The sequence below is a fragment of the Trichosurus vulpecula genome, chromosome 4, assembly GCF_011100635.1.
Source record: "Trichosurus vulpecula isolate mTriVul1 chromosome 4, mTriVul1.pri, whole genome shotgun sequence".
NCBI classification, from domain to species: Eukaryota; Metazoa; Chordata; class Mammalia; order Diprotodontia; family Phalangeridae; genus Trichosurus; species Trichosurus vulpecula.
The window spans coordinates 76,682,598-76,706,221 of record NC_050576.1 but is presented as its reverse complement, the minus strand read 5'-3'; the positions used below and the strand labels follow the sequence as shown (position 1 = coordinate 76,706,221).

Genomic DNA, 23,624 nt, shown 5'->3' with positions numbered 1-23,624 from the left:
ACACAAATTCAAGGAAAGAGATATGTTTCTAATCTAGATTAAAAAAAGATATTAGAATATGAAGACTACAATGATGGGAATTAGGGGATAGTAGATGAGGTTTATCAAAATAAAAACCCCATTAAAAAGTATTTCGCTCCTATGTAGATTTCCTTATTCTCAAGGTTATGTCTCTTGTAACCATCAGGATATATAGTGCATGTCTCTCTCCTCTGATAATAATAAAAGACATTGCATATATTTGTCTTCCCATACCAGCATCATAATGGGGTTTTCCTGCGTCTTCCTACCTCCATATATTTGCTCACCATATTGCCTACACCTGAAATATCTCCTCCCTCCATCTCTCTGCCTGTCAAAATTATTCCAATAATGTAAATTCCAGTTGAAATGCTACCACCTACATGAATCCTTCTCTAATTCCTCCCAGTTGACAATTATTTTTTTTCCTACTTGGGTACCATGAAATGTTCTTTTCCCTGCCACTGCACTCTTTTGGACTGGACTCCATCACAGCCCCTGGAAACTCATCCTCCTGTGAGATTGCATCAACCATAGTACTCCCACCTTCTCAGTACCCTTTCCCCCTATTATTGAAGGGCTGGACAGGTGAAGGATAGAGCAAAGAACTCCTTCCAAATCCTCCATTTAAAGAGGATCCCCAGACTTGCAATGTCTGTTTCCCACCAGCTGCATCTCTTTGGACTTGACGCCATCATGTTCCTGCATTGGTTACTTCCCTCCTTCCCCCTTTCAGCTTCCTTTCATGTGTTGTCTTTCCCCATTAGACTGTAGGCCCTTTGAGGTTAAGGTCTATGTTTCCCTTTCATAGTTGTATCCTCAGCACTCGGTACATTATCTGGCACATTTAATTAATGTTTATTGACTGACTGAGATGATTGGACTAAATAATGCCTAAACTTTCTTTCAGCTCTAAATTCTAGCAGTGTTTTGTCTGTACCTTTCCTCTACTTTGATTAATTACATTGATTAATGTGTGTCAAGATCACATCACACACACCCAGCCCACCCCCTGAAACAAACTCAAGTGGCTTCCTATTGCCTCCAGGAGCAAATATAAAATGTTCTCTGGCATTCAAAGCCATTATAATCTAGTCCCTTCCTAACTTTCCAGTCTTCTTTTACCTTACTACCTAACACATGTTCTTTGATCCAGTGACACTGGCCTCCTGGTTGTTCCAAAAACAAGACACTCAGTCTCTCCGTTGCAGGCATTCTCTCTGGTTGTTCTTTTCGGGCTGAGCCATGGCAGGAATGCTCTCCCTTCTCCACTCCAACTACCGACCTCCACAACTTCCTTTGATTCCCAACTAAAACTCTACCTCCTATAGGAAACCTTCCCCAACCCCTCTTAATTCTAGTGACTTCCTTCTCTCATAGTTTGTTTTGTATATATTTGTTTGCATGTTGTCTCCCCTGTTAGATTGTAAGTTCCATGAGGGAGAGATGGTCTTTTTTCTCTTTTAGGATCCCTAGCACTTAGCATAGTGCCTGAGACATAGAAGGCACTTAATAAATGTTTATTGAATTGAAGTGTCATAAGGTCCCATTAGATTCTAAGCTCAATAAAAGTAGTGATAATATAAAAACTTTTGAATCCCTCTCAGCACTTAGCACAGTGGGAGATAATAAATGTAGTGGGAACTAAATGAATGAACAATTAATATCAAACTTCAGGATATAGTGAATTATAACTGGGAAAAATTGCCTATTTCTCTTACGCATTCTTTTTTGGATATGGACATCCAACAAGTAGAAATATGACTATAAGGCTTATGACATAATGGAGAGAGAAGAGGATAAAAATAGCATGTCAGTCTGCCTGCCTTTATAGGTTAAATGAAACCAAGTGCTATCAAAATATGTCAAAGAATCAGTCAATCAAGGGCCAGAACTAATTTTCCAGAAACCATGCTAGATACCAGGCATATAAAGACAAAACTTATTAAGTCCTTACCCTAAAGAAGCTTGGATTCTAGAAGGAGGGGAAAATGGAATTATATAATCTAAGACCATTTAGTCCAATCCCCTTTTTACAGATGAGGAAACTGAAGCCCAGGGAGATGGAATGACTTGACTAAATTCAAAGCGGCAAGAAGGATATAAGGGATAATTGTAATTTCATTGGTATACAGAGCTCCCTGAACGAGGAAATCCCTACTTCTAATGCAGACTTTATAGTCTTAGGGATGCCCAAAGCACTGAGAAGGTAGGTGATTTGTCCAGGGTAACACAGTATATATCAGAAGTTGGACTTGAATTCAGGTCTTCTTGTCTTCAAGGCCATGCTCAAGGGTATAAATAAATGCAAAATGTATACAAAATGAGAATAAGGTGATTTCAGGGGCAGGAGGCACTAGAAGTTAGGGGAAATCAGGAAAGGCTACTTTGTTGGAGGTAGGATATAAGTGCCACCTTTTAAAGAGGCTATCTAAGAGCAGAGATGAAGAAGGAATGCATTCCAGATATGGAGCACAGCCTGTGCAAAGGAACAGAGATGAGAGTTGAAATATGGTTAATAGAATCAAGAAGATAACCACATCCAAAGGCCAGCCCCAGCACATGGTGATGCAGCTTGTGACCTTGTTAACCACCTTCTCCAGCTAAGTATTCTCTCTTCTTGCAGCTTCAGAAGCACCATCCTCTCCTGTTTACCTCTTCTGCCCTCCCTTTACTACCAACTACTATAGTTATCCTCTCTAATTACTCCTCTCTCTCCTCATTCTCCTCCTGACCACCTGATATGGGTGTTACTAAAGGGGTTAGCTTCAGCCCTTTATACTTTTTATTCTCTCTCCATTAACAGTCTTTCATTCTTATAGCTTTAACTGTCATTCCTATATGAATGACTTCCTGTATCTCCAGCCTTGACCTCTCTTTTCAAATCCAGGATAGCATTTTCAACCACTTACAAGACCTCTCTACATGAGTATTCTACTTACACCTTAAATTCAATATATCTGAATAATTTTCCACCACTGCCATCTAACCAAAACATGACCAATTTATACTGATTTTGGGTACTCAAGTGTAAAACATTAAATTTATCCCCAGTGAATATCACCTTATTAGATTCAGTCCAATGCTCTAGCCTGGCAAGATAACTTTTTGGATCTGGTTTCTGTTAATCAATGTGTTTGCACAATCTAAATGCTATTATTATTATTACAATAATAATTTTTATTTTTGTTATATTTCTTTTGAGTAGGGTATATTCACCCAGAGCCAGGTTCCAGGCATGGGTTTTATCCTATAAATTCTTGGAGACCTATCAGTTCAAATTTGCCTCCTTGTATTAGTACCTGAACATTAGTTCATTAGATCAAAAATTCTTCATCTGGGGTATAAACTTTAACCATTCATACATACACATTTGAGGACATGAACTTGACTACTGTTGCCTTTAAATTTCTGGGGGTCTCAGCTGTTCTTCTTCTTCTTTCTTCCTTGTAATGATTTCTAACTTGCAGAGAAAGGGGGCAGGGAGAGGATATACATACACACATACACGCCCATACACATACATGCACATACACAGATATACATGTATATGGATGTAGATATACATATATACATACATACATATACACACATACAGTCCTCCCCTTCTCCCATCCTTTTAGTAGAAAGCCCTTTTGATTGGATATGTAAGAAATCTGGGAAATTACATTCTTACTAACTCTTCTTAGGTTTGCTCCACCTCTGGCCAGGAACGTAATCCCCAGATTTTTAAGCAATGATCCAAAAGTCCAATTACATCCCTCATAACACAATTAGAACAATTTTTCTTAATAATAAATCTGGAAGATTTCTAAGGTCAATATTCAATACTCCTCAATTCAAAATCCTCCTTTGTTCAAAAATCTTCAGTGGCTTCCTACTACTTTTGAACTAAGGTTCAAATTCTTTTTCCTCCCTAACATTGAAGGTATTCCATAGTCTTTCCAACCACCCCTCAGATTTGCTCCTCCATGAACTCTGTGCCCTAGATATATTATACAACTGTTTGCCCCCCAAACCTCTGCCTTTTCTCCTCACTTATTAAATTCCTATATATACATTAAAGCCCAACTCATATACTTCCTTTTTCATGATACTTTTCCCCTGATTACTGGCCCAACAGTGATTTTTGCCTTTTACCTCTTCTCTCAGGCTTCACAGAACAACCTGATTTTAGGGCTTCAGTGACCCGATCACATACTATTGTATATTATTGCTATCTCTGTGTTCCTTTTCTAGACTGTAAACTCTTTGAGGTCAGGGACTACATGTAATCTTTTCTCCCTAGTACCTAGCACCTTGCTCAGTTCTGTGCACACAAGTGCTTAATAAATGTTTGATCTATTGTGTAGAGATTGAGGAGGTGGGAAATGCAGGATGCTGTACACTCACATGTTTCAACAAGATTGTACTAATTAATTACTAACAAAATTGACAATCAAAGAAGGTGTAAAAAAACAGGTTCAGTTGAGACATAAAAAGGTTAAACGATTAAAACTGGTTTTGCAAACAAAGATGCATGGCTCACCATGAATGCTAATAAATAATTCTAAGACGGAGAACGTAGGTATTTTGCTATTTGGTTGACTCCTCTGAGAACAGGGTACCTGATGAAATCCCTAATGGGGGGCTTTTTTATTTTCCTTCGAAAGGAATGGGATCTTTTCAAAACATCAAAGAATCAACTTCTAAATCTGAAAATATTCTTACCTTGTTTATACTGCATTACTGTTTTCATTTCTGAAGAGGAAGAAGGATTTTAATGAGATAAAGAAGATCTCGCAAAATCCCATATTTCCCTTAAAGCAGCTGAAACAAAATTTCCTAGAAGACCTCACTCTTGATGCTTCATCATCATCATCATCGTCATCATCAGGCACTTATTAAGTGCCTACTATGTGCCAGACACTATGCTAAGCACTAGGGATGCAAAGAAAGACAAAAATTATGAAACGTACTATTCTGAGATCCCACAAGACTATAGTTGACACATACATGTGTATGTATATATACATGTGTACACACACACACACACATATATATGTATATATGTATATATATATACATATATATGTGTGTGTGTGTGCAATGTGCAACCCATATTAGATATATAACAACATAGAATGACCAAATGCATAGACAGGTAGCACTAAAAATCCAGGTCATACACAGTATAATGTCAAGGGCAATTGCCCTTATAACACTGCAAACATTACCCTCATTAACTTCACCTAAGAGCACGAACTGGTCTCTCCTGATAGAAGCACATCCCGGGCGGGAGGGTGAAGCAGGGAATACTTATTGAAGCAAAACAAAACAAAAACAGCGCATTTGACATCACGATGTACTGTTTCACTTTGACTGGCCTATGGGTTAGTTCTTTAATGATTCTGTGCAGGTATCCCCAGAAAATGGGCTCCACTAAACAAATGTGTCCTCTCTTTCCTTGTTTAGGGACATCCTTAACTACTAATTTAGATCCCCTTAGATTGTAAGGTCCTAGAGGGGAGGGACTGTCTTTCCTTTTATTATTAATAATAAACTTTTCAACCCTAAAATTCATCTTGTTTGCAGGACAGCAGGAACCAAAGTTGCAGGAATCCTGATTCGGTGGTAGAATGTCAGGTTATCAGATAGAGAAACCTCAAGGGAGAGACAGAGGACTGAGGGGAACCCCTGAAACCACACCATGAAGGTAGCCACTTAATCTCCTTAGATATAACTGGACTCTGCTTACAAAGCTGAACCCCTGCCCCAAATTCCTAACAAGAATGATCACGGAAGCAGCTGAAACTTGGAGAGAAATAAAAGAACATCCAGTAGTTGTTGGCTCCGTGATTGACAGTTATGTATCCAATCCTCAGCTGCTCTGGGAAGGATCCAAAGGCTCCCTTTGTGCCCCAACTCTGCCTTGGTTTAGCAGCACACAGGGTCATGATGCCCTCTGGTGGGAAGAAGGTAAACCATCTAAGGTTTGCAAGAGTCGGCACGAGGGTAGCTGCTTTAACACACATCCTTTCTCAGCAAAAGGCAGATGGGTAGGAGTCCTCCTCTCCTACACATCGAGCCAGCCAGCCTTAAGCAGGGCAGAGTAGGCTGTTGTCATTGTAGTGTGATTTGAGGGGCACCAAAAGGCCCCCTTGCCCAAAAATATCTCCCCATCTGCCTTGCCACCTGCCACAAATTCCAGCCGTCAGTCACTTCTTTGGTGTAAGGCTTACAAAGGCCCTTTGAAAAGCACGGAGGTAGGAGGCTGCACGGTACAATGAAGAACAGTAGATTCAGAGCCCAAGGGGCTGAGTTCAAATCCTGCCTCTGCTGTTTATTGCATGTGACCTTGGGAAAGTCACTTCAGTTTTCTAGACCTCAGTTCCATAGCCTTTAATCTGATGAGATGGAACCGATCATCTTTAAGGTCTGTCCACCCAATCCTAAATCTACAGCTCCATGTTCTGCTAGGCTGGGAGGTCCTCAGCCTCCTGAATTCCTTTAAATTTCTGTCCATTTCAACTCCTATTCACAGAATCACAAAATTTTAAAACTAGAAGGGACCTCAGAAATCGAATTAAACCTACGCCTGAAAAGGAATTCCTACAATAGGCTGTTTGACAAGTGTTCATCTAAGCTCTTTGTTAAGCCCTCCAGTGAAGGGGAGCCACTACCTCCCTAAATGGGTCATTCTGTTTTATACAGCCCTATTCAGTTAGCAGGATCTCACTGCTACCAAGCCTCCATCTGCCTTTCTTCAATTTCCACTCCTTGCTCCTGATTCTGCCCTCTGGAGCCAAAGAGAACAAGTCTAGTCCTTTTCCCACACAGCCCTTGAAGGTAGCTATTCTGCCCTCCTTGGGTCTTGTTCCCTCTAGGCTAACTATACCTTGTTCTCTCAATTATTCCTATAGGACTTAGATGCAATTTTATCTTTTATAATTCAGAACTTAACAAGTATCAAATAAAATGAGTATTTCTTTATAAAATCTAAGAGGACCACTAGGTGGTATGGTGGATAGAGCACTAGGCCTGGAGCCAGAAAGATTTGTCTTATCTTCTTGAGTTCAAATCCAGCCTCAGAAACTTCCTAGCTGCGTGACCCTGGGTAAGTCACTTAACCCTGTTTGCCTCAGTTTCCTCATCTATAAAAGGAGCTGAAGAAGGAAGTGGCAAATCACTCCAGTATCTTTGCCAAGAAAACCCTAAATGGGGTCACCAAGAGTTGGATATGACTAAATAATGACAGAACAATATGTAATGCAGAACACAAAAAAGGGGACTGTATGTAAAACAATGAATCTCTTCAGTATAGCTTGCTTTTACCTTTAAGTATATAGTAATTTCAATATGTAACTATCCATGCTACCCCTCCTTTTCTGTTTCCTTCTGGCTTTCTTCCCATTCTATCATGATGTGCACTCAAGGCCTTTCCCCATCCACGCCATCCTCCTCTGGGTGCTCTGAAGCTAATACACCAACTCCACCCTTGTCTTTGTTTCTCAGAAAAGCATTTGAACACCTCCCTATTGTTCTGACTTGAGAACAATGGGAGGCAGCAGGAAATTGTGCCCTTGGTGCCATGTGACTGGACAACCCCATGAGGCTGGCTAAGGTAAGAAAGTAAGCCCAAAAAAGAGTCGACTGCAGAGCCCACCTGTGTTCCTGGGCACTTCAGAAGGATTTGCTCAGTCTAATTCAACAAGTGTCAGACCAAATACCCATCACCTCCACTCAAACCAAGTTTTTCTGAACCATACAAGCATATAAGTAAGCTCTCCCCAAACCTCTGACCCTTCTGGCTTCAGGAAAGATAGAGAACATACTCAGTGTTTGTCTTTACCCTTCCAATCTATGGAAGGAAGAAGAATAAAGTGATGTAAGAACTTTAAAGGCATCCCCAATGTTATGATTCCTCGATTATAAGCTCCCAAAGGATGTGGGACCATGTTATTTATTTATTTGTATGCCACACAAGAATTGGGAGAAGGCAGCACACTAGAATGCTGATCTTGGAGTCAGGAACTCTTGGGCTCAAACTTTGCCTTTGATAGGTCGTAGCTATGCCACTTTGGGAAAGGTACCTTAAATTCCCAAGGTCCTGGGCTATCTCCTAAGGCTCTAAGTTACAGTGGAATTTTTTTTTTATTTTTGGCTTTCAACATTCTTTTCCACAAGATTTTGAGTTCCAAATTTTCTCCCCATCTCTTCCTTCCCCCCACCCAAAATGGGGTGCATTCTGATTACCCCTTCCCCTAGTCTGCCCTCCCTTCTATCACCCCACCTTCTCTTATCCCCTTCCCTTCTTTTTTCCTGCAGGGCCAGATAGATTTCTATACACCATTGCCTGTATATCTTATTTCCTGGTTGCATGTAAAAAGAATTTTTAACATTCATTTTTAAAACTTTGAGTTCCTGCAGGCGAATTTATTGAAGAAAAGTGTTTCCACAGCAGGTAGTTCTTATACCAATGAAACCACAGATCTGGAACCATTCCTCCCACCCAAAAACATCTCCCACAACACTTAATATTCCCTTGTATAGTATTTCATACTCAACGAATACTCAATAAACATTAGATGAATAAATAAATGAATTTAAAACCAATGGTCTTGGGGTTGGCATTAAAGCATTGTATGATAACTAAAAGAGAAGATGGGATGGTGAAGCATATGGCAAGCAAGGGATGGCAAGGAGGTGACTAGAGTGGTCTATAGCAACTAAGTCCAATAATAAATGTGAGACCCATTCCTGGGAAGCCTAAATATAATTTTTTTTCAAAAATCTTACTTATTTATGTAGCCTTTACAAAAGCAATCCCAACTCCTCCCTTCCCTAATCCCTCAGGATTTCTCATCTGGTCCATGGGACAAGGCCAAAAAGAAGCTACCCTACACAGGACCCCTTCATGCCCAGGGTAGGCCAAAGGCCATGAGGCTATCATCCCAGCACAATTTTGGGCATTCTTCCCCAAAGGCATAGACCCATATAGTAGCATTGGCACCATGCTATACCATCTGCCCACTTTCTAGACCCAACTAAGGTGAAATTCCTTTACTTGTCCTCAATGAGGTGAAAGTAGGGCAGAAACTGAGGGTAGAACCCCTTCAGACTCACTGCTCTGCCACCTCCTCCCCTTCCCAGGCTTGCCTAGCAACCATTTTCTGATGAGCCTGCCAGTGTTTCTGGCTGTCTGGGGAGAAGGTACAGAACACCTGGGCACATCTGTATGCAGGTCAGTGAATGAGTCTTGCTGAAGACAGGAATCTAAGAGGGAAAATATCATCCTTTGCAGAGTAACCTTGCAACATATACTCATGTCTTCAAGATCAGGAGACTGCTTTCTATGAGCATCCTTTTGTGAAATGAAATAATCTTAATCTCTCAGCCCTGCCAGTTACATCATTTGTGACTGTGGGCAAGTCATTTCATTTCTCTGGGCCTCATCCTCCATATGTGTAAAATAAGTGAGTACAGCTAGATGACCTCCAAAGGCCTTGCTTTTACTAAATTTGTGACTTTACTAAAGACATCATGATATAGGAATAAAGAATACTGACTTTGAAATCACCTGGGATCAAGACTCCATTTTGCTATCCATGCGGCCTTGGACAAGTCACTTAATTCTTCTCAGCTCAGTTTCTTTGTCTATAAAATGAAGGTCCTTTTCAACTCTAAATCTTGTGAAGGTGTGAAAAGTTAACCTCTTCAAGCCTCACCTCACTTTCTGTAGCAGCAAGGTGCAATGGACAGAGAACCAGCTTCAACATCAGAAAGTCATAGATTCAAGTCCTTCTTCTAACAGACTGTCTGAAGGATCCTGACTAAGTCACATGACTTCTCAGGACTCCTAGGCAACCCTCTAAAATGATAACTTGTAAAGCAGCTGTTGATCTGCATTGGTAGGGTTTCCTAACCAGAAGGTTCCTTATGCCAATGAAATCACAGGTCTCTTTGAAAGGAAGGAAGGAAGGAAGGAAGGAAGGAAGGAAGGAAGAGAGAGAGACAGAAACAGACGGAGAGAGAGAGAGAGAGAGAGAGAGAGAGAGGAAGAAAGAAAGAAAGAAGGAAAATAAAAATAATAATAATAATAGCAAAACTTGTCCTTATCTACTTGGTTATTGCAGGTTTCAAATGAAGAAATGGATGTGAAAACAGTTTGCCAAGTACAAAGTACTAGAGAAGCATCCCAGTGTATATAAGCAGGAACAACTTCACCTAGTTTTCCCCATCTCTTTCCCAAGGTCCTAATGAATTCCTTTCAGAGCCATTCTGGAGCTGGAGGAGACACTGCCGTGGTGGCTCGGGGTCATCATTGTTTGTGTGAGTCTCTTGTTCTGAAACCCCTGACAATACTTTGGGACATGCTTGTGCAGCTGTGGTCTGTTTCCATGGAGACAGGAAGCTCTGCTTTTCTTCAAACCCAAGGTAATGGTTTTCATCAAAATCCTATTTCCTTTGAGACAAGTAAAAAGGTTACAGTACTGTTCTCCACACTTCCTTTGTAAATACGGACTGCTCCACCCAACAAACGCACACCCCAACAACCTCATCGCATTCCTGGCAGCATGGGATGGGGGATCCTCCTTATAAACATATTTTCACACTTTTTCATTTTCTACAAGCACCCATACTTATTCTACTCTCCCCTTTCTCTCCTTCCTCCTTCCATTCCTCCATCATAATCAATCAGATTCCCAAAGTCAGAAGAGACTTCAGGGATGACCCAGTCCAGCTCATGACTCAACAGGTGCCCCTGTGATATCTTGAAAAAGTGCCCCTCCAGCTTCTTCAAGCCTCTTTTTGAAGACCTATAGTAAGACGGGCCCTACCGCCTTCCAAAGTAGCACATTCTACTTTGGGATGGCTCTAAATTGTTGGGAAGGTCTTCTTTACATCAAGTCTAAATCTGCCTCTGCAGCTTTCACCTGTCGCTCCTGGATCTGTCTAGAGCAAGGCTTGCTTCATCAGTATTCTACATAAAACACAGGGAAATAGTTATCATGCCCCTCTAAGTGTTCTCCCATCCAGGTTCCTTTGATTGCCCATCATATGGCGGAGGATCCATCCCCTTCCTTATCTTGGCCGTCCTCTTTAAGATTTACTTCAGTTCATGTCCTTCCTAAAAAAAAAAAATCTGGACAATTCAGAGCTTGGTCTGTTGATCATTACCCCACAACAAGAGAAAAACACCCAGAGCTGGTTCATCAGCTGCTTCTCAATATAAATTCTAATAGATTTCTGCAAACAAACTAGTGCAACTTATCTATATGTCAAAGGGTAGGGTGGGGTTAGGCATTAGCAAACTATTAATCTCAGGGTAATGTTCTGCAATGGGCCTTCTCCAGGGTGATGGAAATGGTTGATAATATAGGCAAAGAAGTAGCCAGGGATCACATGGCCATTTGGGAATTTATGGCCAGTGTCAAGACTAAGTAATTGGCTGGGAGTATGGAAATGTACCAATAAACTAAAGTCCAGGAAGCTAGTCCAGAACTAATGCAGAACAGAAGGTCCTGAAGAAAATCTCCATTCTGTCTAGGAAGAAATCAGGTAGAAAGGACATTGGTATAATGGCTTCAGGGTCCTGACTTGAGGTCCTGACATGGCATAACCATAAGGTCAGAGCCCAGGACTAAACCGCTATAGAGATTTGGAAGGGTAGCTGGTTTAAAAGTAGAACAGACTCCATAAGATTTAAGGTTGACCAGTAGCCAAAATGATCAGATCAGTACTTTCCTGCCCTTAGATTCATTGTTCACTTTGTATCACTTATAGATTAGCTCTTCCCTTGGGACTAAAGCCTTAAGAACTTCCATGAGTAGGAGGTTGATTGATTAACAAGATTGATATTTCAATGAATTACAATGAATGGATGGTAGTAGCAGTGTAGAGTAGGAGCTTATAAAATTGTGAAGGTCAGACCACTGAGCTTTACAGTGATGAAGGCATGTGACCTGTGAGTGAAGGTCCAGAGCAGGGTAGGATCAGCTGAAGAAAGGTTTACATATGGGATACTGGAATCTGTGGGCCCCAGCTATCTATGGTGCCCTTAAAAGAAAACTGTTTCGTTCTCTAGGAGTTCATGTCTTCTATCTGGCTCGGATCAGATAGAAGATGGACTTTAAATCCTAATGCTCATATCTGGGCAATCCTTCTATAAGGACAGAAGAGAGGGAATGAGCATAGATGATAAAATTAGAATGCAGCTCTCTGGTAGATCTGGATGACAAATTTATCTTCATTTACCTTCCTCATATCTGGATCCGTCAGTCAGTCAATAAGTATTTATTAAGCACTTGCTATATGATTAGTGGGGTCAGTTAGGTGCAAGTAGATAGAGTGGTGGGCCTGGAGTCAGGAAGATGAGTTCAAATCTGGCCTCAGACATTTACTAGCTGTGTGACCCTGGACAAGTCATTTAACCCTGTTTGTCTCAGTTTCTTTATCTATAAAGGTATCTGGAGAAGGAAATGGCAACCCACTCCAGTATCTCTGCCAAGAAAAATTGGGGTCACAGAGAGTCAAACACAACAGAAACAACTGAACAACAACACAAATGCAGAAGATACAAAGGAAATTTTAAAAATAGCTTCTAATTTCAAGAAGTTCACATTCTAATGGTGGAGATAAAATGTAAGTAACTAGGTCCATGCAAGACATAATCAGAGTAGAAGGAAGGTGATCTCAGAAGGAAGGCTGTAGCAGCTAGTAGGACTACTCTAGGCCTCCTGCAAAAGGTGGACTCTAAAGCAGAGTCTTAGAGAAGCTAAGAAGGAAAGGTAGGGATGGAGAGCATTCCAGGCATGGAACAGCCAGTGAGAATGCTCAGAGATGGGAGGAAGAGGAATAGCAAGTACTCCAGTGAAGCTGGATCATAAAGTACATGAAGGCAAGTAAAGTGTAATAATGGAAAGTTAGGAAGGAGCCAGGTCATGGTGAGCTTTAAATGCCAGAGAACTTTACATTGAATCTTGAAGGTAATAGGAAGCCACTGGAATTTGAGGGGGCAAAGGGGAGAAAAGAAATGACGTGGTTAGACTTAAAAAAAAACAACGCTGGCAACGAAGTGGGAGATGGGATGGGTTGCAGTAGGGAAAAACATGAATCTGGGAGAATAATTAGAAAACTATTCCAAGAATCCAATGAGAGATGATGAGGGCCTCAACTATGGTGGTATCTGTTTGAGGAAAGAGGAAGAAACATATAGGAGAGATGTTGGGAAGGTAGAAATAACAGTATTTGACAATGGATGAAGGGGTACGTGGGGTAAGAGTGAAGAGTCAATGACAAAACTGTGGTTGAGCACTTGGGAAACCGGGAAGATGGTGGCACCCTTGGCAGTAACAGGAAAGTTCAGAAGAGGAAATGTTTTAGGAGGAAAGAGAATGAGTTCTGTTTGGGACATGTTAATTTTGAGATACTTATGATACATTCAGATTGAGACGTCGAAAAAGCAGTTGATGGTACAGTACTGTAGCTTAGGAGAGAGGTAAGGGCTAGATAAATAGACTTGAGAATCAATTGCATAGAACTAACAACTGAATTCATGGGAGCTGAAGAGATCACCCAGTGAGGCAGTATAGAGTGAAAAGAGGAGGACCCAGGACAGAGCCTTGGGTGACTCCCACTGTTAATTGTTATGATGTGGATAAAGAATCAGCAAAGGAAACTGAGAAGAAGCAGTTAGACAGATAGGTGAGGAGGGTCAAGAAAATGCAAATAAGAGCATCACCCATTAGTACCTATGATCACCATGATGATAGCATAAAGGGACGAAAGACCTAGCACTCATTTCCATAGCTGCTGCAGCCAAAGATCCAGGTTCCATCCTACTACTCCTAGCCTCAAATGCTCTCTCTGTGACTATGTATGACTATGTGTAATTAGACAATGACTTATGTCACTGTCTAAATACACACACACACACATACACAAATACCACATGCAGTGCTTACTACTACATATAGGCTGTTCTGATCAATAATACATTACTACCATTTCCACTATCTTACCCCGTAAATAGTATAGTTTAAGTTTCAAGGTAACAAGCCAGAAATTCCATTCAGCCATTCCTTGTAGAGCCAGCCCAGTAGGAGGATCCCAAAAGAATCTCCCACATGCTTTAGCAGGTACCATCTGTACTTTCTTCTACCTGTATGCTCCATAGTACCCAATTCTCCCTCCTGTTCTCACCCTGAGCTACCTCAGATCAGGCTCTGGTCCTGGCTTCAATGTCCTTCCCCTATCCTCTGCCGCCACCACAAAATCCTCTCCAGCCCCTGAAGGAAAATATCTCCAAAATGAGCTATGCATCAGTAAGAAAAAGAGAAGAGAAACAAAATTGACAGCATAAAATGAGGGGAAGAAATATGCTAATCCTGGTCTGCAGGGTCCTTAGTGCAAACACTCTTTTAAATGTCAGAATTTGTTCACACCAGCTATTCCCAACTGCTGCTGCTGTTGATTCCTCCAGAAAGGCTAAGGAGACATCTGTTCCTCTGGAATCATGTTACCTTCCTCCCCTAACAAGAGCCATTTCCAGCTGAAAGCAAGCAAAGGGGGCTCACAGCTGGCTCAAGAAATTTTAATTCAATTCCATAAGCATTTATGAAATGCTAGTCGCTAGAGATAACAAAAACAAAAATGAAAAACAGACTCAGCCCTCAAGAAACTTATATTTTGCTGGCATATATACTGCATATAAACAGTTAAGCGAGTACAAGATAATTTGAAGAGGAAGAAAACACTAACAGTTATAGGAATCAGTAAGGCTTCTTGCAGGAGGAGGTACTTGAGCTGTGCCTTGAGGGAAGCTAAGGATTCCAAGAGTTGGAAGTTGGGTCCGAGTGCATTCTAAGGGAAGGGGGATGGCAGGGGCTGTTACCCTATACAAAGGAAGAGAGGTGGAGGTGGAATGCCAAGTTCAAAGAGCAGCTCAAAGGTTAGTCTGGTTGGGACATGAAGTACATAAAGGGGAGAAATGGGAAACAAGTCTGAAAAGGTAGGATGGAACTTAGTTGGAAAAGGCTTTAAATGTCAAAGATGACTTTGCTGTTATCCTCAAGGCAACAGGGAAGGAGTCACTGAAAAACCTTTGGGCAGGGCATTGACGTGATCAGATCTCTACTTTAGAAAGATTATCTCGAAAGCCCTGTGAAGGATGGATTAGAAAGGCTCCATTTAGTGTTAGAGATTTTCGAGGTAACCTAGTCCAACCCCCTATCTTAGAGATGAGACTCAAAGAAGTGATATGACTTGGCCAAGGCCACAAAGATAACAAGTGGAAGGACTGAGATTCAAACTCGGGGTCCAAGTCTCCAAATCCAGCACTTTTTCTCCCCCCCAATAGATGATGCTACTTTCAAAAGTCAAAGATGACTCCAAAGTTGTGAATGTGCATGGTTGAGCAAATGCTGGGGAATGTCTTCCATGTTTCAATAAGGAGCAGATTCAAGAGAGTAAATTATGAGTTCCATTTTAAATATGTCAAGTTTGAGATGCCTATGGGACATTCAGGTAGAGATATCGAGGAGTGTTGTTCATGTGGAACTGGAGCTCAGGAGAGAGATTAGGGCTGAATAAATTGATTTGGGAGTCTTCTAGGTAGAAGTGATAATTGAACTCATGGGAACTAATGAAATCACTGAGAGAGGAGGTAAAGATAAGGCCCAGGATAGGGCTTTGGGGTACCCCCCAAGGGAGGAGGACACGGATGATGATGTAGCAAAGGAGTCTGAGAAGCAGTTGTCAGATAGATGAGAGAAAAACCAAGAGAGGACAGTGTCACAAAACTGAGGGAGAGGTAAGACTCCAGAAGCAAGGGATACTAAACAGCATCAAAAACTGCAGAGAAGTCAAGAAAGACCTTAGAAATATGGAGGGGAAATCATTAGATTTAGTGATTCAAAAATCATCATTAACCTTGGGAAGCAGATTCTGTTTTAGTCATTTTTTACAGTCCAAAGCCAGATGGCCCAGGATTGAAAAGTGAGAGAGAGGTGAGGAATTGAAAGAGAGTATAGATAACCCTTTCTAGGTGTTTGGCTGTGAAAAGAAGAAAGAGGAATCAAGTGGAGTGATTTTTTAATGATAAGGGAAACTGAAGCAGGATGTAGGCAGCAAACAAAGAGCTGGTAGAAAAGAAATTGAAAATGACAGAAAAAGTGGGGGTGATCAAAGGAATAAGCTCATGGAAGGAGGCAGGGATGGGATCAAAAGCATAGGTAGAAGGGTTAACCTTGTCAACGACAAAAAGAAATACCTCTTCATCAGAGATTAGAAGAAGAAAATGGTGGATAACATTGAGGGGATTTAAGGTATAGCCTAGGTGAAGGGTGGGAGCTGACAATGGATAGATAGTCTCTATTTTCTCAGAAGTAGGAGGTGAGGTCTTCTGCTGAGAGGGAGGGATGTTAGAGGAGACCTAAGGAAAGAAGAGTCTTGGAGCAGTTGTTATAGAAAGGGAGACATAGAATCAGTCACTGAAGAGTAAAAAAAATCTATAAGGGCCAGGTTGAGATGAGATTGTATAAATTTGTGACCCCAGTTGGCACAGTTGTATGACCTCCTCCAGCAGCAGAGAGGCCAGATGGTAGGGGTGATACATGATTGGTAGTTTGGCAGGCACAAGCAATGATAAGGAAGTTCTGGATTCGAGGGGAGAGGACAGTGTATAATTAACTAAAGTGTCAAACTTCAAAGGCTGGAAAGTCAGACCATAGCAGGGGTGATGGACTGGGGAAGGAGGGTGGGGTTGGGAGGCTAAAGGTGGAGTTAAAAGACAAATAATCAGTTTAGTAGGAACAAAACCTAGGGAAAGATAGAAGCATAGGGTTTTGTAATCAGGGAAAGGAATTTCAGAGTTCTGGATCATGGAGATAGAACAGATATAAGTAAGGATAAGGTCCATGGAATAACCAGAGATGATCCATTAGAAAGATTACCAAATGTATGTTTATAAAGTGTAATGTAACGAGCAATGGGCTTGTGGGTTTACATCTTGGCTTTGACATATGTGTATGATTATAGACAAGTTAAGGCAGAATATAAATGCAAGTTTTAGTCATTAGGACACCATCCTATACATTAGTGCCCTGTCCCATTTCAACTTTGTTAAGACACTTAGAGTCTCATATTTGAGACTGATTGGACAGCACCAATGATTTGTCAGCACCCAATTTCCATCCTCCCTGTCCACTCTTCCTTGCCCCCTGAAACTATGTTAAATTCTCCAAACTAAATCCCAGAAACCTTAATCCAACCCCATGAGAAAGCAAGAGGGAGTATGGAGCATCTGAGGAAGTTGCCAAGAGTAGGGATTTTTGTAGGGGTGGGAGGTTTCGGTGGGGGGGTGTTAAGGGGGTGAGAGGAGAGAAGCAAACGGATCTACAAATTTCTGAGTCTCCCAAACTTTATTAAATTCATCAAACATTTAGTAAGAACCTACAGTTTACAGAGCACTTTGTGGGAGATATGAAGTGTGTTTTTTAAAGTCCCTACCCTCATGAAGCTTACTATCTGTAGGGAGATAAAACCTAAGCACAGATAAATATGATAAATTAGTGCCTTGTTATAAGAAATGGCAAAGATATGTAAAGTGATGATAAGTGAGGGTCCATGTGAAGACGGGAAAGTGGGACATCCTGGGCACTGGGACCAGTAAGAAAAGAGGCAAAGAGGTGGGATACCACAGGGAGTGGAAGTGTCATGGCCAGAGAACCATCCAGGATGGCTAAAGCATAAACTTTATGGAGAGGAATAATATGGGATAAGCCTGGAAAAATAAGGTGACATCAATACATGGAAGGCCTTGAATGCCATGCAAAGGTTTCAACTTGACTTGAGGCCTGAGGAAGCACTGAGAATTTTTGGATAGAGGGTTGACATGACCATATTGGTGAGTCAGACAGAATATCATGCCAACAGTATGGAACAGATTGAAGGATGGTGGGGGTGGAGGCTATTGCAGTAATGCAGGTAGGTGGTAATAAGGACTTGTACTAGGGTAGTGTCAGTGAGACTAGAGAGTCCAGATGAATATAAGAGAGGTTGCAGAAGTGGGATTGATGGGACTCAGTAACTCATTGAATCTGAGAGGTAAGGGAGAGATTTATCAAGGATAAACCCAAGGTTTTATATGTGGGAGGACGACTTGACTGGTAATACCACAAACAGAAGTAGTGAGGTCAAAAGAGGGTGGAACAGGTATTGGGAGGAAAGACAATCAGTTGAACATGTTGAGTTTGGGATCCCATTATGGAACATCAAGGTGGAGGAGTTTTATAGGAAGTAGAAATGTGGGTCTAGGACTCAAGAAGAGATGGGGGCTGGAGATCTAGATCTGAGAATTGAGTACACAAACGTGGCAGTTGAAACTGTGGGATTAAGATGGACAGTGGATAGAGAGATGAAGGCCTCAAGAAAACCCTTGGGGAACGCATACATTAAGGGGTTGGGACAAAGTCATAAGGGGAACCAATGCAGATTTGTAGCGGTGAGGCAATATACAGGCATTGGGAAATGAGGTGAATTGTTAGCCTCCTACTTATGTTTTAGGGCCATCTGTCTCAGATACACATCATTCAATCAATGGATACGTGGTTTTCAGGTACCTGCTGTGTGTCCAGCTGTATGCTGGGCATTAAATAAAAGTGAAAACAGTCTCTGTTCCCTAGGAACTTACTCCCTATACACCCTATACACATACACAAACAGATGGATACAGAATACACAAAAGGTGATGGGGGAAGATACTAGCCTCATGTAGAAGGTGTCATTTGAGTCAAGTACTGAAGGGATTCTCAAAAAGAGTGCAATTTAGGCATGGAGGATAGCCAGGTCAGTATCACAGAGGCAGAAAACGGACTTGAAAGAGAAGCAAGGTCGCTTTGGCTGGACCATGGGGTGCATGGAGGAGAGTAATGTGCAATGAGGATGGGAAGATAGGTCAGGGCCAGGTTGTGAAAGAGTTTAAATGCTAAACAGAGGAGTTTTTATTGGCCTTTGGGGGTAACAGGGAACCACTGATGTTTATTGAGCTAGGGAGTGACACAGTTAGATTTTCACTTTAGGAAAATCAGTTTGACAGCTGCATGAAGTCTGCATTGGGGAAAGGAAAGGCTTAAGACAGCAAGATCAGCTAGGAGGCTACTGCCCTAATACAAGGAATAGAAGTCTGGTGGGTAGGGAGGGAGGCCTGGAAAGTTCTCTTCAGAAAGTGAGATTTGAACTGAGTCTTGGAGACTTGAAGAATACTAGGGAAAATAAGGGACAGAGACAAGGAGAGAGAGCATTCCAGGCATGGGAGAATTGTGGGTCTGGGACTCACAGAAGAGATGAGGGTTGGACATGGATAGATAGATCTATTTACATGGAGATTACATCAACAGCTCTGTTGTGCATATTAATACATACATGTGTGTATATGGATAGTACCTACCTCACATGGTTGTTATGAGGAATACATTACATATATATATACATATATACACATACGTATATATACACGTATACATATACACACACATACGTATATACATACGTATATATACATGTATACATATATATATACACATACACACACACACAGAGGCAGACAGAGAGACACAGACACAGAGGATATATGAGCATATCGAGTATTATAGACTCGTGTGTGTGTGTAATGCTTTGCAAACTTTAAAGTGCTTTATAAACACGAATGATTTTTATCAATCAATACTTTTTTTATCTGCTATAATGTGATCAGTTTCACTATTTACAGTGTTATTTTGTGCTTACCATATTGTGTCCAGTACTTCCTGACTTGTTAAAAAGAAAATAACTTATAAAAAGTCATGGGTAGTCTCCATGCCTTTAATCTCTCTCATTTTTGACTCTTGAACCATGTTTTCCAATGTATTTTTTCACTGTCCTCCCCTAAACCCACCTTTGCATACAAGTTACTGAGGACTAATATATATGTTGATTTAGCTTGGAGAGCCCTGCACCAAGTTCTTCATAGGATTTTTCTGTCTCTTCATCCTCTGCAATATATATTGACTGCTAAGGGAAAAGTATTTTCATGGTGGAATTTCACAAACACTGTTACTTGGCATGGATACTGCTATGTATGACAAAATATTCTAGGAAATGTTTCTTGTTGTCTTTGGGCTAATGATAAGCCAACTTTCCAGATCTTCTAGTTGAATCCTATGCCATTTACCCAAGCCACAGATAACTATGTTAAAGAGCACAGGGGTCAAGGAGAGTTTCCTTTGGATAATCCATGAGATATCTCCTTCCAAATGGATATAACTACACATTGGGTCTGGCTGTTCAACCAGTTTTGAATTCAACTAACTGTACTATCATGTAGTCCATATCTCTCCATTTTGTCCACAAGAGAGAAAGGTAGAAGAAACTTTGTATAATGCTCTGATAAAATCTAAGTAAACTAGGTCCACAGCAATTCTCTCCATTACTCTGCTAAACCTGTGTAGGGAAAAAAGAAATGCTATTAGTCTGGCCTTTCCTGCTCTTAATGGAGCCATGCTGGCTCTTTGGGATCACTGCTTCCATTGGCAGATGTTCACTATCCAATCGAATCATGTGTTCTAGAATTCTAGCAAGCATCAAAGTCAAGCTCACTGACCTTTGTGATTTATAGACTCAGTTCTTTCCCTCTTTTCTTTGAAAACTTCACATAGCTTGAAATCTTCACATAGTCAAGTGGTACCTTTCCTGTTATCTACAATCTTTAAAAAAAATTATTAACGATGGCTCAGCAATCACAAATGTCAGTTCCTTCAGTGTCCTGGTCTATAGTTTATCTGGGCCAGATGACTGTAATTAATGAAGGTAAGGTATGCTCTTAAATCTCCACAGTTTTCTTACATATTATTTTAGAATGATTTATTAAAGGGATGATTAGCAGATACCTAGCTAAGGAAGTCATTACAGGACTATGCCACACTTGAGTATTCACCCTCCATTACTTGCCCTTTACTCCATCTTTTGCGTAAATATTTTTCAAACATGATTTGATGGATGAGCTCCCTGTGAATTCACATCAGTTTCATTAGATGACAACTCCCTCTCATTAGAAGTGTTTCTCTTTGTGTCTAGAATTTCACTCTTCAGAGTCTCCAATCCCTCCAGGGGTGACTCACCCTATAGAATTTTTGGCGATATCATCCTTCTTATCCTTTTTATGAACCTTTAAAATCTGCTGTCCTAAAATTTAACATGTATGACAAGCTGTGCCTGGCTTTTTTCCTCCTTCTCTATCACAAACTCTCAGATGGCATAGTTACTTTCCCTCAGGTTCCCATCATTTCCACTCCAGCAAATCAGTTCTTTCATGTTGGGGACAAATAATTCCAGAAGAGAAATTCCCATTTGGTTGGTTCTTGTACCTTTTCAAGTACAAAATTGTCATAAGGAAAGGCTGGAAACTATTAGCCTTTCTGATGTTTTTAAAGTCTGATCAGTCACATTGCTAGAATAAACTTACCGTACTAATTCCTGCCTCTGTACCTTTGTTTATGCTGTTCTCTCTATATGAAATGCCCATAAACTTCCTACAGAAAGCAGCATCATAGAGTACAAAGAGCCCTGGAGTCAAAGGAGAGGTGTTCGAATCCTGCCTCCAGAGCTTACTACCTGTATGACCTTGGGCAGTTCACTTAACCTGATTTTCCTCACCAATAAAATGAGCAAGTTTGACAAGAGAGCCTCTGTGGTCCTGTCTCAGTTTAGATATAGGACCTCATCTAGGATCTAGGATCCTCTTCATCCATCCCAAACCAATCTAGCCTTCATGAAGTCTCCCTCCATGAAAACTCCTCTCAGTGATTTCTCCTGTCACTAAGTTCTCATCACGCTTATTCTATGTACCACATCATTTTTACCCTTAATTCTATACTGTGTTGTTCTCTGATTTTTCAATGTGTGTCTTTTCTCCCTATAAAGTTTATAAGCTTCTCAAGGGCCAAAATCAAGTCTAACTTTTCTCTTGTATTCCCCAAGGGCAGCACGTTTTGAGACATTGAGCATTCAATTGGGCGTTCAATAAAGGCTGACTAATTTAAGTTGGGGCAGCTAAATGATACTATATAGTGGATAGAGTTCCAGGCCTGGAGTCAGGAAGCCTCATCTTCCTGAGTTCAAATCAGGCCTCAGACAATTACTAGGTCTGTGACCTAGGCAAGTGACTCACCACTAAAGTTTGCCTCAGTTCCTCATCTATAATATGAGCTAGGGAAGGAAACAACAAACCATTCCAGTATCTTTGCCAAGAAAACCCCAAATGTGGTCACAAACAGCTGGACACAACTAAAACAACTGAACAACAATTTAAGTTGCCCTAATAACAGACTTCAGTATTCATTTCTAAATCTCAGCTGGGGCTTCAAGGAATAGCCCAATGGTACTAGTCATGGGAGACATTTGTTTAGCTCCTGGGTTAGTATCACCACCCTGGAGTCTCTGGGAAGGGAAGCCTATAGGAGCATCTTGCTATGAGGAAGCTCTGGGATGTTTTGGTTCTGGGAACTAAGACATCCAAGCCTCACAATGGGGAGAAGAAGCAAGTTTATACTGCGTTACAAATCAGAGAGTGACCAGAATAACTTTGCTTACCCGGAAAGCACTCCCAGGACAAGGTTGAGAACAAAGAAGGATCCGATGATGATGAGGGGGATGAAGTACAGCCAATTCCAGGTGGCTCCTAAGGCATCATTGGTCTGGAAGATACAGAAACAGTCACATTGTCATTCCAGTGGTACCAAAGAGGGGAAGTGGGGTGTGGGAAAAAGAGCACTGAGCCTGGAATAAAAAGATCTAGACATGAATCCTAGCTTAACTCCAAGTATACAATCTTGGAAAACCCACAGAACCTCTCTGAAACTGTTTCTTCATTTGTCAAATGAAAATGATACACTTTGTACTACTTTGTGTCACAGTTGTTATGAGGAAAGCATTTTGTAAACTGTTAAGTGCTACATAAATGCAAGTCATCATTATTCTCATTGTAATCACAGTCATGGGAGACTTTGGATTTGGATTAGTGAAGTCATGTCACATTCTCACAGGAGAGTCAAACGGTGAGTGACCACATCCTGATTAGTTGTCATTATAGTGTGTAAGCCACCTCTTCTTCTCTACCTCAGAACACACAAGCCTGCCACGGGTTACTCCCAACTAGCAGGAATGAAGGCTTTGACCACAAGCATCAGTCACCCGAAAGACAAAACAAATTAGAGAAGGCTCTGTAATTTCATCAGTATGGAGAACTTCCTCCACCAATGCGACTCTCAACCTCTCTATGACTTCCTGAGACCATCGATAGAGATGTACGTGTATGCATATCTACATATTTACACACACACATGCATATACAGATGCAAATACATCCGCATATATGTGCATGTACGTATAAAGTACTTTTGCAAAACCTTATAGTGCCATATAAAAGCTAGTTGTCACCGTAATTGCTGTTGTAATTTTTATTTTAGGCACGAAAAGATTAAACTGCTTGATAGAGTTGGAATTTGAACCCAGTCTCTCTGATTCTGAATCCAGCATTCTCTCTGCTAATAATGTGGCCTCCAAGGGACAGATGCCATGCAGTAAAT

General features: G+C 41.0%; 1 protein-coding gene across 2 annotated transcripts in view; it reads right to left on the bottom strand.

The window, feature by feature from the left end:
• Positions 1 to 23,624, bottom strand: part of CACNA1E (calcium voltage-gated channel subunit alpha1 E) — a 405,658-nt gene that overhangs the window by 184,666 nt on the left and 197,368 nt on the right. For both annotated transcript variants that reach the window (XM_036756876.1, XM_036756878.1), the window contains exon 7: positions 22,630 to 22,733. In XM_036756876.1, coding sequence (XP_036612771.1) covers positions 22,630 to 22,733 — 104 coding nt within the window. The remainder of the gene's footprint in view (positions 1 to 22,629; positions 22,734 to 23,624) is intronic.